The sequence below is a fragment of the Mastigoproctus giganteus genome, chromosome 1 (genome assembly GCF_048544385.1).
Source record: "Mastigoproctus giganteus isolate SK-2022 chromosome 1, ASM4854438v1, whole genome shotgun sequence".
Lineage (NCBI taxonomy): Eukaryota > Metazoa > Arthropoda > Arachnida > Uropygi > Thelyphonidae > Mastigoproctus > Mastigoproctus giganteus.
This window is the reverse complement of record NC_143575.1, coordinates 86,960,314-86,974,454: the sequence shown is the minus strand read 5'-3', so window position 1 is coordinate 86,974,454 and position 14,141 is coordinate 86,960,314. Positions and strand designations below refer to the sequence as shown.

Genomic DNA, 14,141 nt, shown 5'->3' with positions numbered 1-14,141 from the left:
ACTTGACCTCTCACATCTCGAGTAGTCAACTGGTCTCCCCACTTGATTGGGACAACACTAGCAGTGCAATCAAAGACATGGTCCTCACATACCTAACAAATTCCTCATCATTGACTCCTGGACCAACTTCTCCCTACTGGACGTGACACATCTCATCAAGAAGAGATATAACATCGATCCCTGGACTTGACCATCCTGTCTTGGACTCCCAGTTTTCACCTCCCAACTATTCATTATCATGGACTACTGGACCAGCCTTCAGTCTAGATTCTACACAGACTCACCGAATGGAGTTCCAGTGACGACATCTGGACTAGACTTTCCTGAACATGACCCATCCACCATAGCGACACTCACGCTGCTGGATTTCGACCAAGTTGTCGGGTCCTATTGACTGGCCGTACCCAACCTGCACTTGCGTGGATATCTCTTTCTTTTCTTTTCTCTTTTTTCCCCTTTTTTGGGGGGGTGTTTTTTCGCCCCAAACCCACTCTTCCCTCTGGTGAGGCATTGGGCATGCCACACTGTCAGCAGGGCAATTTCCCTGTCAGCCTCTTTCTTCTGTTTCCTACCATCCGGTGTATCCCCCTCCCCCCTTACTTTTCTCTTGCACAATGGCTTTTATTTTATTTTTGGGGGGTTTCGTCCTCCACGCCACCCCAATCTTCCCTCTAGTGAGGCATTGGGCATGCTACTCTGTCAGCAGGGGCCATCTTCCCTGTTAGCCCCTTCCTTCTGTTTCCTACCCTCCAGTCTTCTGCCTCCCACCTTACTTTTCTCTTACACAACGGGGTTTTTTTTTTATATGCCCCACAGGTCTAAATCTAAACATATCAAAATTATTGCCTGACCTATTTGGCCCTAGAACAAGTTATCAGCGAACTACCCTACGCTCTATTAAAATTACAACCGTTGCTCAAGAAACAAATATCTCATTCTCAAATCTGGTCCTAGCCACTGAAATTCCTGGAAAATAGATGACAGGACCCGCCAGAGTACTCTAACATCAATGATACACCTGGTCAGCCTCCCCGTGGCACGGTGTAGTAACGTCGGGTACCACTAGGGGCTTAGCGGCTAAGAGACCGGAGGAACAAAGGGCACAACACAATATACAGCACATGACCCCCCACAGACCTTCAAATCTCTGGCCCGATACAATGTATATCCGCGGAGATGGGAGAAATCCCAGGAGCCGTTAGACACCAACATACCTTACACCTAACCTAAACATCATTGCTGACCAAGTACACCATTTCATGGCAACGGTCTTCCCCTCTGGTGGTGCAGTCTTTCAGCGGGATAATGCGCCATGCCACACTACCCGGATTGTTCGAGACTGGTTTGCAGAACATGAGGAAGACTTCCAGGTATTGCCCTGGCCTCGAAATTCTCCAGACGTCAGTCTCATCGATCATCTGTGGTTTGTGTTGGAACAGCAACTCCGTCTCAACCACGAACCTTACAGGAGTTAAAAGATCTGCTGATTACGTGTTATTACCAGATACCACAAGGTACATTTAGAAAGCTTGTGTACGCTCGCTGTGTAAGAGCTGTTTTGGCTTCACATGGAGGACTAACATCATATTAGGTAGGTGGTAATAATGTGTTGGCCCATCGGTGTATATAATTTAAATTTGAAGTCATTAAAAACGTCGGTATCCAAATATTTAAATATTAAAATTCATTTGCAAATTGACAAAGTTGTTTTTCAAGTAATATCCTACCAGCAAAATGGCATGCTTTTGTAAAGTAGAAAAAATAAAAATCAATTCTTAAGGGAGTCATCTAGCATCTGTCTGTTGTAATAGGGTTTTATGAGCATCAGCAATTCAGGCCATATTGCTCCGAATATACTGTGTGTAAATTGCGTGTTCTGTGGTCAAATTTCTGAACGAAAAACCCGGTTTCGGGAAGAAAACCATGCTACCCTCGCCTAAGACCAACTAATTCAGCCACGTTTTGAAAAAGACCCATAAAAATTCCTCACCTCATGGATGGGACTCTAACTCGGGTCTTTTCCACCCGGTGTGGGGGGGGGACTGTGATTCTATCACCCAGTGGTAGTTCTTGGGAGTGACACCAGATGGCGCCACAATCTGGCTTAGCAGCCACTTCGACCTTGGAGTGGGTAGGTCCATTGGAGCAACTTTCACGATGTTTATTTATTTATATTACTATTAATTTATTTATTATTATTATAATTTATTGCTATTATTATACCAGTCTCCCAGCCTGATGGAGCATATATATATATATTAGGGCTTGCATAAAACCGAGAAATTTCAAAACCGAGTTTAACCGAAGTTTATTCTTAAAACCGATTTTCTCAGACTTAGGGAAAATAGTTAAAAGCTTATAACACAAGTATTTATTTTATCTTGGGTAGATTGTACAAATCGTAATCAAATCTTTTAAACAAATCTATCACCTCTTATAGTAAAAAAAATAAAAAAATTAAAATGCTCCAAAAAGGTAACCAGTTTGAGATTATACAAAAAAATAATAAGCCCTATAATAATAATAAATAAATAAAAATAAACAGCCCGGGGAAATTACTTTACTATTTATTGCTCAGCTTTCTTCTGAAAATGGCCCTTTAAAAAACACAGTATGTTAAGCATTTTTCCTGATAGACTTGACCTTATTTTTGTGTTAAAGAGACCAGTGATCGAAAACACTCTCTCAGATTGGACACTTGTTGGTTTAATGGTCAGCAGTGCTCTATAAACTTTCTCCAGCTTTTCACTTCTGCTGCTAGTTGCCTCCGAAATTTTAAATTCTTTGCTGATTTCCAATTCACTCTGATATTTTGAAGGCTCTTCAGTTAATCTCTTTCATATCATACTCTCTAATAATCACTATATCAGTAATAATCACTATCATACTCTCGCATGAGTGTATCTCCGACATCGGAACTAGATGAGTCTTTGTTTTCTTCTAAAAGAACAGTTCGTTTATTTTCAGTTTCTTCATTCAACGCTAAGACTCCTTTGGAATGTTTTGCAAATAATCTCTGATAAATCTCTTCAGCATGCTTTTTCAAAACTTGCTTACTTGGAAAATCAAAAGTTCTTGAACCTGAATCTTTTTTCCTAAACTTTTTGGGGTTGTGTAGATAGCTCAGCAAAGCCACAGTTTGGTAATTTCGTCTTGCATTGTAACGCTGCAAAGGCTTTTGTGAAACTTTAAAGCAAATGGGGTTTCTGCTGTATCAAGCTTAGCAAGCAGAAATTCTATTGAAGACTCGGCTTGAAGTAAGTCTGTATCTTCTGAGGTTATAGCCTTCAGAATCATTTCAACTGGTCGCAAAGTTTCACATAGCAATTCAAGTGTTTTCCAGTCATCGTCAGACACAGCTTCAGTGGACAGTATTGCACATAGAGCATTTGGAATGCAATTTTCCAATTTCAAAAATCTCTCAATCATATAGAATGTGCTATCCCATCTAGTCTTGCAATCTAATATAAGTTTATATTCTTTCCCATTAAATTTTGCTTTAACTAAATTTTGTAATATGTCATTTTTGGTAGGCGATTTTCGAAAAAGCTTGCAAATTTTTCTGACTTTGTTAATAGTTTGTGCAATATTGGCCATCGGATTGAAGAAATAAATGAGCTCATCGGTAAAGTCGGTTTGATAAAGCATGCCTTGCTGTCTTTCTTCAACTTCTTCATCATCACTACTTCCTTCATTATTTTCATTTTTTTTCTTCATTGTCTTTGGGAGACTCAGAGACTGTCGCACCATAATTGATTGCTTTTCCATAAAGTACATCTATAACTGACAGATGTATACAATGGGCTATACATTGTTGATGATTACGCGTAATTTTCCTGCCAAACTTAATCATCATTGCTGCTACATCGGTGGTGCAGGCAACAATATCCTCATCCAAGTTTTAACCAAATTCCTTCAAGTGTCCATTCACAATTTGCTCAGTTCTTCTGCTATCAAGTGAACCATTAATCTCAATAAGACCTAACGACCAATGATTGTCTTTTGAATGCACATTTATATTCATATACCTTTTATTTTGTATAGACGTATATTCGTCTAGAGTCAATGAATACCGTGCACCCGAAACCAATGAATTTTTGAAATGCTGAATGAGTTCTTCTTTCTTAGTTTTATAATAATTCAGAACCATATTTTTAATTCCATTCACTGAGGCTGGTGGTAATTTATCGTATTTATTTCTCTGAAGGTGAAGGCTTGATTGTATAAACTCACTCTTGGCAATTGAATTAAAAGAAAATCCATCTAAAGCAGCTAATTTTGAAATCTCTTCTTCCATAGATTTTTTAACGATAAAGTTTTCTAATGTTCTTACCATTTTTACGGAAGGTACACTGTTATCTTGTTTAATGTCAATCTGATGCATTTTCTTTAAATGCAACATCAAAGATGATGTAGATTATCTTCTGACATTTCGAACATTGTGCTTCATCTTTGCTTTTTCGAGCAAAATAATTCCATACATTTGATTTCATCTTAGACATATTAAGAGTAATAAATATTAATTAGTAGGAATTTATATCACCGGCAATTTTAAATAAAAATATTGAAGATAACAAAGGCACAATACTATGCGTCACTCCCGCAAGCACTGAATGAAGAGTCTAAACAAGGCAAGTTTCAAAAGATACAGGTGGGAAGATAAAAGGTACCCTCCTCCTAAATTTGGGCCACTTGCCCATGAGATTCGTACCTAAACGTAAAATAAAATAAAATAAAACGTTTAAAACATAAAGCAGTTGAATGATCCAGATAAACGAACAAACAAAAGAAAATGTGCATAACAAAAAACTATATTCGAGGGCTAACTAAAAAAATATTCGAATCCGGTTTTAGAAGCTCGGTTTCGTTTTTAACAACTCAATATGAAAACCGGATTTAACCGGTTTATAAAACCGGTTTGCAAGCCCTAATATATATATAATACTTGTATAGGGTGGCACCCAGACACATGTCTGTTTACACCTATAGTACCTATAGTACCACAGTATTACACTGCAGACCTATAGTACCACAATGCACTAACATAAGTGTCAGTGCATTGTGGTACTATAGGTCTGCAGTGTAATTTTTAATAGGGTAATGTGTAGTGTGTTGTTTATATTGTTAGTAACAGGTCACTTTGCCATCAGGAAGCAGGCACCACCAGGGTGCCGGCTACTTGTACCCGTTGCTGGCACATGGAACCGGACTAGGTTTACTAATCTGTCAGAGCATATTGCACTATATTCCCGCACCCACCAGAGATAGTGCAATACTGATGAGTGCCAACAATCCCGCTCCCAGGCTGTCCACACTTGGGAGCCAGCAAAAAAAAAAAAAGGAAAATAAAAAGAAGGGGGTGGAAATAATAATAGTGCAAAAAAAATAAGTGTCAGTGCATTGTGTTTGTAAATTGCGGGTATTGTATGGTCTGCTTATTTTGCTAAAAATGTCAAGTTACGGCTGTGGAGATGCATTCGTCAGCCGAGACCGATAACTCGACCATGTGAATGAAAGACCGTAAATTCTTCCCATATTAACGGGATTTGGACCCATGCTTTTGCAATAATATAGAACAGTGTTTCCCAACCTTTTTCGAGTCGCGAACCCCTTTTATAATAGGCAAGTAACCTGCAACACCCGCCACATTTGCATAAAAAGCATTTTTAATAGGGTAAAGAAAACACATTAAAATAGATTTTTCAGAATACAGTATAATTCTAACCTAATATTTAATGCAATGGTTGTACTTGCCTCTAGGCAACCAGCTTCAAAATTCGTAGCTGAGTGTTTGTTAAATCCAACCTCGCGTCATCCTCAACATTCAGTCTGTTTCTTGCCTTTGATTTGATATGAAGAAGCATTGAAAATCCACTCTCGCAGAGATATGTAGATGCAAATGGAAGTAAAACTCGAAAGGCAAGCATGGCGACATTTCGATATGACTGATACATAGCACATCAGAACTGAGTCAGCAATTTTTCCTAAAACAAATTACGTGTTGAGGAATCGTTCCCCAGATCTTGGATCTGCCAAGGATTCATCCTGTACTTCATCAGAATGCTGGCTACATTCACGGAAGCAGAGAATGGGTTCCGTACCAGTGCAGCTTCTTCTTCTGTAAACTCAGTACCGCTGAAATTCCTCTTCAAGGGATTCAAGGTGCCCAGTAATGTTCTCCTTCAGATTCTCATCCAGTTCTCCTTCAGATTCTCATCCAGTTCTCCTTCAGATTCTCATCCAGTTCACCTTCAGATTGCTCTACCACACTGCAGAGTTTGTCAAACATGGAAATGTTTCCAAGATTTACTTTCCGGCGCCAGTTTTGCCGCTTGGATACGAATGCCTGAAGATTATCCAATTTCAAGACAATGTGTGTTTCCTTTCCCTCAAGTTTCGGGTTCAGCTTATTTAGTTGGTCTAAAATGTCTTTTCTTCCAAGCTTCATCATTAAGTAAGCCACAAAGTCATGTTACCCTTGCACTTTCAGGAACAACTTGATTTCATCTTTCAACTCAAGGACACGATTGACAACATTTCCTTTCGACAAACAGCGTACAGTAGTGTAGAAAAGAACCTCGTGATCAGAAGCGGATTAAGGTTGGCTGAGGCCCCGGGCGCAGAAGAAAATATTGGGCCCCTTAAAAAAAAAGAGAGAGAGACAGGGAAAATAAAAATACACGTTAACCATTTTTTAAATAAATAAAAATTATTATGTACTATTAATGTTTTATTTCCAATAAAAATTTAATATAATATGTATTATATTATATTCGCGTCTTTTTTTAATTTGTCTTTTTTCAGCCCCTCATAGATGTCGTTTCATTTTTCTAGCAACCATTGGTAGCCTATCAATGAAAAGAAAAATATAAAATTTAATAGTCTGATGATTGATTGTTACTTCATATGTGTATTTTCGTTATAGTGCAATAAATTAATGATTAATTAAAATTCAAAGATTATTCATAAACTACGAAAATCCAGGCGCTGATGTAACAACAGGAATTAATTTTATCTTAATATAATTTCAACAATATACGATATACGCGTATTTCGTAAGTCTGCACTGCAGGAGAACCTTTGTTAAATTAATAAATTTAACAAAGGTTAAGAAATAAATTAATAGTAATATAAATAAATAAGTACAAAGGAGCAAATACGATTCTATTCCTCTGATGAGCGGTAGCGCAGCCGCGCGGGGCCTATGCAGCGTAGTAATGAAATAATGAAAATAAGCCAATATAAACATACTATCAGGTTTTACCGCCGATTGTAAACTTGTACGTAATTAAAATTGCACATATGAAACCAAACTTGGAGGCATTAGAAAAAAGTGTAAAGTTGGGTTTTGAGGGGCCCTTCAGAAGTCGGGGCCCGGTGCGCCCGCCGTTAAATCCGCCTCTGGTTGTAAGGTATCCAACGGCTTCTGGGATTTCTCCCATCTCCGCGGGTGTGCGTTGTATCGGGTCAGAGATTTGAAAGCGTGTATATTGTGCAGTACAGTAATACCCCGAAGTTACGCGATAGGTGGGTCCGACGAAAATCGCGTAAGTCGAATTCGCGTAAGTCGGGGTACAACTTTGCATATAATTGGGACCAAGGACTAACAAAAACACTAGTTTAGAAGAAAAATATTAATAAAATTGCAGTTCTTTATACATATTAATACAAAATATTAATTTAAAAAAAACAAATGACTTACGTTAAAAAGTTATTTCGATGTCGATGGCTTCATAAAATCTAACAAATTCGTCTGACGACACAGCGCGTTCTTTTTTTCACGCAGAATTTCTTCGTAGCAAGCTAATAATTTTTTTATTCCTTGCTTTGTAGCTATAACGCGTTCTTCGTTGGAGTCTATGTTTTCTAAAATTTTTAAGCCCTTTACAATTGAGCCCTTTTCAATTTTCAACCTGTCAAGTTTGCAATTGTCATGTGCTTTTCGCCGTTGCCTCATTTAGGCCTGTAGCACGTGCAATATCACATGGTCTTTCATTTCGCTCAAAGCGTTTCACAATTTCATATTTTTTCTCTATCGACAGAGGCGGACTGGCCATAAGCCTTACCGGGGAAACCTCGGTGGGCCAGTGTGATTTTGGCCATAAACCATAGTATGAGGCCACTATAAATTTTCCCGGGTAAGAATTTTTGACCCAGTCCGCCTCTGTTTATCGATAATTGCTTTTCTTTTTCTCTCTGAATCTGCAGTGTCTTCACCAGGACGCTTCCTTTTCATTTTTAGGGAATAAAGCACAATTACAAAACGAGGAGGCACGCTTGATACGCATAAACAAAGCTGCGCGCATGTAGCAACTGAATAAACAACACAATAAAGGCAGAGATACACTATTAACACCTCACATTTCTAGGGGTTACTACCATAAAACAATAAAAATCCAGTTGCGTTTCTGCTAGTGGAATCTGTTATAAACTGGTAGTAAACTCGATCTAATTGCATTTGCGATTATACCGATAGCTGGAATTGTGTTGGTTTTTATGTTATTATGGTGAAAGTGTGTTTCCCCTTCACTGATATAAAAAACATAAAAGCAGCAAAGTTGAATTTTGTTCATCTTTCGCTCTCATTCTCCGCCGTCGCACCGTATATCGTTAACATATGAAAAACGACCTTGAAGATAGTGGGCGGCAGCGTTGCCAAACGAAAAAATCAGGAACCGCGTAACTCCGAGTTCGCGTAAGTCGGGGTAGCGTAAGTCGGGGTATTACTGTATATTGTGTTGTGCCCTTTGTTTTTGGCGCATATGACCCGTGTAGTCCATGCGCCACTCCTGGGATTTCAGTGGCTAAGACCAGATTTGAGAATGAAATGATCGCTGTTTCTTGAGCAACGGTTGTAATTTTAAGAGTTAGTCGGTCTCAGGCAATAGCAAGGTTTTTCCCCCCCAGACCTGGGGTTTACAGGGGACCCTAATATCATAATTTTTGTAATTTTAGCAGAGGTTGTTCGCTGATATAATTTCCTTGTGTCAAATTTCTTCCAATTCCTTGACATACAGCTCTCTAAATCGCCACAATCTTCTTATTACACTGCTTTATGTCTACTTTTTATAACCCACGTTTTATAACCAATGGGAAAAAAAAAAAACGTTGTGTAAGAGAAAAGTAAGGTGAGGAGGCAGAACACTGGAGGGTAGGAAACAGAAGGAAGGGGCTGACAGGGAAGATAGGCTCTGCAGACAATACTGCTTGGCACCTATGTAGGCGTCACCTATTAGATGACGAGGCACTTGGCCCCTATATAGGCGTCACCTATTTGATGACGAGGCACTTGGCCCTCAAGTAAGCGTCACGCATTAGATGACGAGGCACTTGGCCCCCAATGTAGGCGTCACCTACATAGTATTAGATGACAAGGCATTGGGCCCAAAATGAAATAGAGGAGGATTATTGATTCTGCTGAATGAAAGGGTAACGTTAGAACAATTCTAAGTTTTATAAAAATTCTTGGAAATATATCGTTACTTGTAATAGTATCTTTCTTGTACGCATCTTACACAATCAATTTCTTGTGTCAAATTTCTTCCAATTCCTTGACATACAGCTCTCTAAATCGCCACAATCTTCTTATTACACTGCTTTATGTCTACTTTTTATAACCCACGTTTTATAACACGTTCCTATTCCGTTTGCTTTCCTCCCCAAGTGTTCCGCTGTAGAGCAATGTTCTATATTATTAAAGCCGCCGCCTGTATTACCTCATTTTTCATGTAATATTGACTGTTACTTCATATGTGTATTTTGTAGTAGGACTTTCATTATGTAAGACATTTCATTATGTCTCCCTTCCCAAAAAACCTGGGGAGGGAGACAACATCGACGGGCAGTTGCAGCTGCTACAACAACAGGGCAACTATTGCTGTTCACCAAGGAAACAAATTGTAACAAAAAATTTTAAACGTTTGCTTTTTACAAAGAGTTAATTACTTGATTTTAGAAGTTAAATCCTTAATCCGCTTCTGTTAGTTAATGACTAACAGAAGCGGATTAAGGTCGGCTGAGTCCCCGGGCGCAGAAGAAAATATTGGACCTGTTAAAAAAACAAACAGAGAGACAGGGAAAATAAAAATACATGTTAACCATTTTTTTAAATAAATAAAAAATATTATGTACTATTAATGTTTTATTTCCAATAAAAATTGAATATAATATATGTATTATATTATATTCGCGTCTTTTTTTTAATTTGTCTTTTTTCAGCCCCTCATAGATGTCGTTTCATTTTTCTAGCTACCATTGGTAGCCTATCAATGAAAAGAAAAATATAAAATTTAATAGTCTGATGATTAGAATACTAAAGAAGAGATTTTTCGTTATAGTGCAATAAATTAATGATTAATTAAAATTCAAAGAAAAAAAATTCATAAACTACGAAAATCCAGGCGCTGATGTAACAACAGGAATTAATTTTATCTTAATATAATTTCAAATATACGATATACGCGTATATCGTAAGTCTGCACTGCAGGAGAACCTTTGTAAGTACAAAGGAGCAAATACGATTCTATTCCTCTGATGAGCGGTAGCGCAGCCGCGCGGGGCCTATGCAGCGTAGTATGTGCATAGTATGCAGCGTAGTAATGAAATAATGAAAATAAGCGAATATAAACATACTATCAGGTTTTACCGCCGATTGTAAACTTGTACGTAATTAAAATTGCACATATGAAACCAAACTTTGTGTCATTAGAAAAAAAATGTAAAGTTGGGGTTTTGAGGGGCCCTTCAGAAGTCGGGGCCCCGGGTGCGCGCCCGGTGCGCCTGCCGTTAAATCCGCCTCTGCTCGTGATCAGAATTCATGTCTTTACAGAGTTCTTTAAACAGACGGGTGTTGATGTAATTCACAGTTTTTATCAGAGAATCAAGTACCTCTTGCAGAGGAGCTGTAAGAGTCTTACTGGCAAGAGCATATCGGTGAATCATGCAGTGAATGCCCTTCGCTTGGGAAGCAAGTTCTTTCACTTTTGTCTGAAAGCCAGACTTTGAACCTGTACAAACTCCCGAGACGTTTTTCCGCTGTAGTCCTCCAGTTTCAAAAAAGGTATTTATCTTCACCTTTTGTAGTAACTTCAAGTGCACTATAAAACTGGAACTCTTCTTTGGTGTCATCTGAATGAATATATTTCACGATTACAAGCAACTGAGAACATGAACTTACGTCCGTTGATTCATCAACTTGAAAAGAAAACAATGGAGAAACTTTGATTTCATTCAAAAAACCTGCTGTTTCACGTCTACGGACATATCTGAAATGCGCCTCTGAATAGTGTTATTGGACAGAGATATTTATCGCATCTTTATCTCGCTGGCTTCCCCAAGAAGGAACTTCACCATCTTCAACATGGAGGCTTATTATTATTATTATTAATATTCATATGATGCAAGGAAGCCTGAGGCTTATGCTGCACCAGGAAAAAAAAAGAAAGTTCCCGAGTAACCCTGAGAGAGAGAGAGAGAGAGAGAGAGAGAGAGAGAGAGAGAGAGAGAGAGAGAGAGAGAGAGAGAGAGAGAAGTAGAAGGGAATCACCAAGAAAGAGAAGAATGATGATATCCAGCTCAGGACCCTGGGTGTGCCAAGCCCATACTCACCAGATGTGAGCCCCCGGGGCTGGCTTTGATGACCGTTTCTCCAATCGTGTAAGGCTTTTTTTGTTTGGAAATTTCCAAAACGACTTCATATGATGCTCGCCCTGCTGCTGTGCCCTGTTGCTGAAACCTTCCTGTAGGATCAAGTCTCTGACGTCTGAGACCAGTTTCATGGCGTCGAAAGAACTCGAAATCCTTTTTAGCATGTTCTGAATGCTTTGTCTCTAAGTGACGTTTCAGTTTTGAAGGTTTCATAGATTCAGCACTGAGCATGACAAAATGCATTGTGGCTTCTCTGTGCCATTGCTGATCAAGGAGGTAAAGCCAAATTTTAGATTGTCTTCTGAATATTTACGTTTTTTCTCCATGAGTACGGATTTAGCACTGATAGCATGGACCGATGACGACCTACTTACGCTCTTTAGATTTTAGAACGTGCAAGCAGTAGCTAACCCGCGCTCGACAGCGAGTGGCTGGTTTCTATCATGGCGCCAACTAACGGTGGTTGAGTGTTGGCGAACTAAATTCGCGCCAGTTTGCATTAGACGGCCCATCGCGGACATTATTGAATTATATCATTACAAACATGGCGGCGTCAGGGGTATTGTTCATACGGGGTATTGTTCGACTGCGTTGAGATAGTTGTTGTTGTTGGTATTTGGCTTAACGACACAAGGGCCACTGAGGCCAAATTGTGTCGGCGCGTTGAGATAGCAACTCACCTTTATTCGACGGTCCATATTCGACAGTCTGTTATTCACACATCGAGACACCGATTAAAAATGAATTTTGATATTGAATTTTGCATCATAGTGAATATTTATTTCAGTTTACTATTTGTAACATAGAATTTTATTCTAATGATAACACTGCATTTATATATTTTATTTTTAGGGAGTGAATCAAGGTCCACCGCAGCGGAAATTTAAAAAAATATTAAAGCAAATAATTAAAATAATATAAAATGTTTAATATGTATGAACACGGCGGACCTTAAGTCACTTCCTTTCATTTATCAAAAATCAGTGTTACAACCACTAATAGAATATTGCAGTGTAGCTATATGCCATGTTGAAATAAATAAGTGTTGAAAACTTTCGGGGCGAAATTTCCTATAAAAATAATTGCAACTTAAAATAACCGTGGTGACCCCCAGGAAAACACTTTGCGACCCCCTTGGGGGTCGTGATCCTCAGGTTGGGAACCTGGGGTGTAGAACCATAGCGATCGTAATTAATGCACTGCACGCTGTATGAAAATCCTGCTGTTTCGATTTTTGCGTATCACTTAAATTTTTATTTTGAACCGTAGGTAAAGAAAACATGGCCGAAAGATTAATATTAAAATATTTTGTCAAAAAAATAAAACAAATGTTGGTCATCGTAAAATTCTGCCTTGGCAGTGCTGCCATCGGTATCTTTCTGAAAGTATCTATTTAATAAAGTGGGAGGGCCGCTTCATGGATCAATAAAAGTGAGGCTTTACCTTCGAGGAAAAATACAGTGAGTTCACATATAATTTGTTCTTACAAATTAGCCTTGCCGGCAGTCAATATTTTCACGAACTAGTTGGAATATCCTGAAATAAGTACAACAGTGCACTTATCTAGTGTTTTGCAGCATTTGCTTCGACTCTGTCGCAACTTCCTTATCACATAGGTAAAATGTACGGTATGCACATATCGTACATTTTACCTATGTCATTAAAACATATCATGAGTATATCATATCGCAATTGTGATATGATATACTCATGTTTTAATCGTTTGTTCCAACTGTTTCACACTTTGAAGTTAGGCAGTATATTTCCAATTTATTGTGAGTACAGTGATTCGTTCTTCATTATTGAACTTTGGATAGATAGATTTATTTCAAGAACATCACATCTGTTTATGGTAGATCATCCAGTTTTACGTAGGCGTTTCTTCTGCATAGCAGTCAGGTGGCAAAGAGTGGGGTCTTGTAGGTGTGAGGGCACCTAAGAAAACCTGAGTTAAATGTATAATAAGACAAAAGGAGATAATAATAATAAAAGAAAAAAAAAATCTCACCCCCCCACAATATGTCACAAATAGGCAGCAAGCAGCTTTGGAGTTTTAATGCGGCTTAATCGTCAGTTGTCACATCATCAATCTGTGATTGTGTGCGACAATGACAGGTTTGAGTCTTGTAACCAGTCGATGTAGCAGAAAGATAGAAGGAACACCATTTAATTATTCGAAAACCGTCAGATAGAAAAAAAAAAAAAAAAAACTGACGGATACAAATCGCTGATCCATGGAGAAAGTAGTGAAACAGCTCGAGCGACATCCTATAAGTTTAGAGGTAGAACTGCTGTTCACAAACAGAGATCACATAACGAACGCCCAAACGTCGTTTTCAGTGGTGTGCTCAGATCATTGTTTTTGGACCATTCAGCAGCAGAAACAGGTCCTATAGAACAAAGAGTTGCGTTAGTCACATTGGGCGTGTGTGTGTGTGTGAAGGATGTCAAAAATGTTTTGTCAAAGCCTAGTCACACTGACAACTTGTACAATT

General features: G+C 38.6%; 1 protein-coding gene across 1 annotated transcript; it reads right to left on the bottom strand.

Annotated features, from left to right (window-relative positions):
* Positions 1-10,785: 10,785 nt before the first annotated feature.
* LOC150090970 (SCAN domain-containing protein 3-like) lies at positions 10,786-11,889 on the bottom strand. Its single transcript, XM_090379056.1, has 2 exons — positions 11,608-11,889; positions 10,786-11,127 (listed from the first exon to the last, which is right to left on the bottom strand). Exons 1-2 carry the CDS (start codon positions 11,887-11,889, stop codon positions 10,786-10,788), a joined length of 624 nt encoding a protein of 207 aa, XP_090235182.1.
* Positions 11,890-14,141: the final 2,252 nt, after the last annotated feature.

Coding starts and splice junctions, on each gene's coding strand:
- LOC150090970 (XM_090379056.1), bottom strand. CDS start 11,889: ATGCATTTTGTCATGCTCAGTGCTGAATCTATGAAACCTTCAAAACTG. Junction 11,128..11,607: donor GCCCCGGGGGCTCACATCTG/GTGAGTATGGGC, acceptor ATATTCATTCAG/ATGACACCAAAGAAGAGTTC.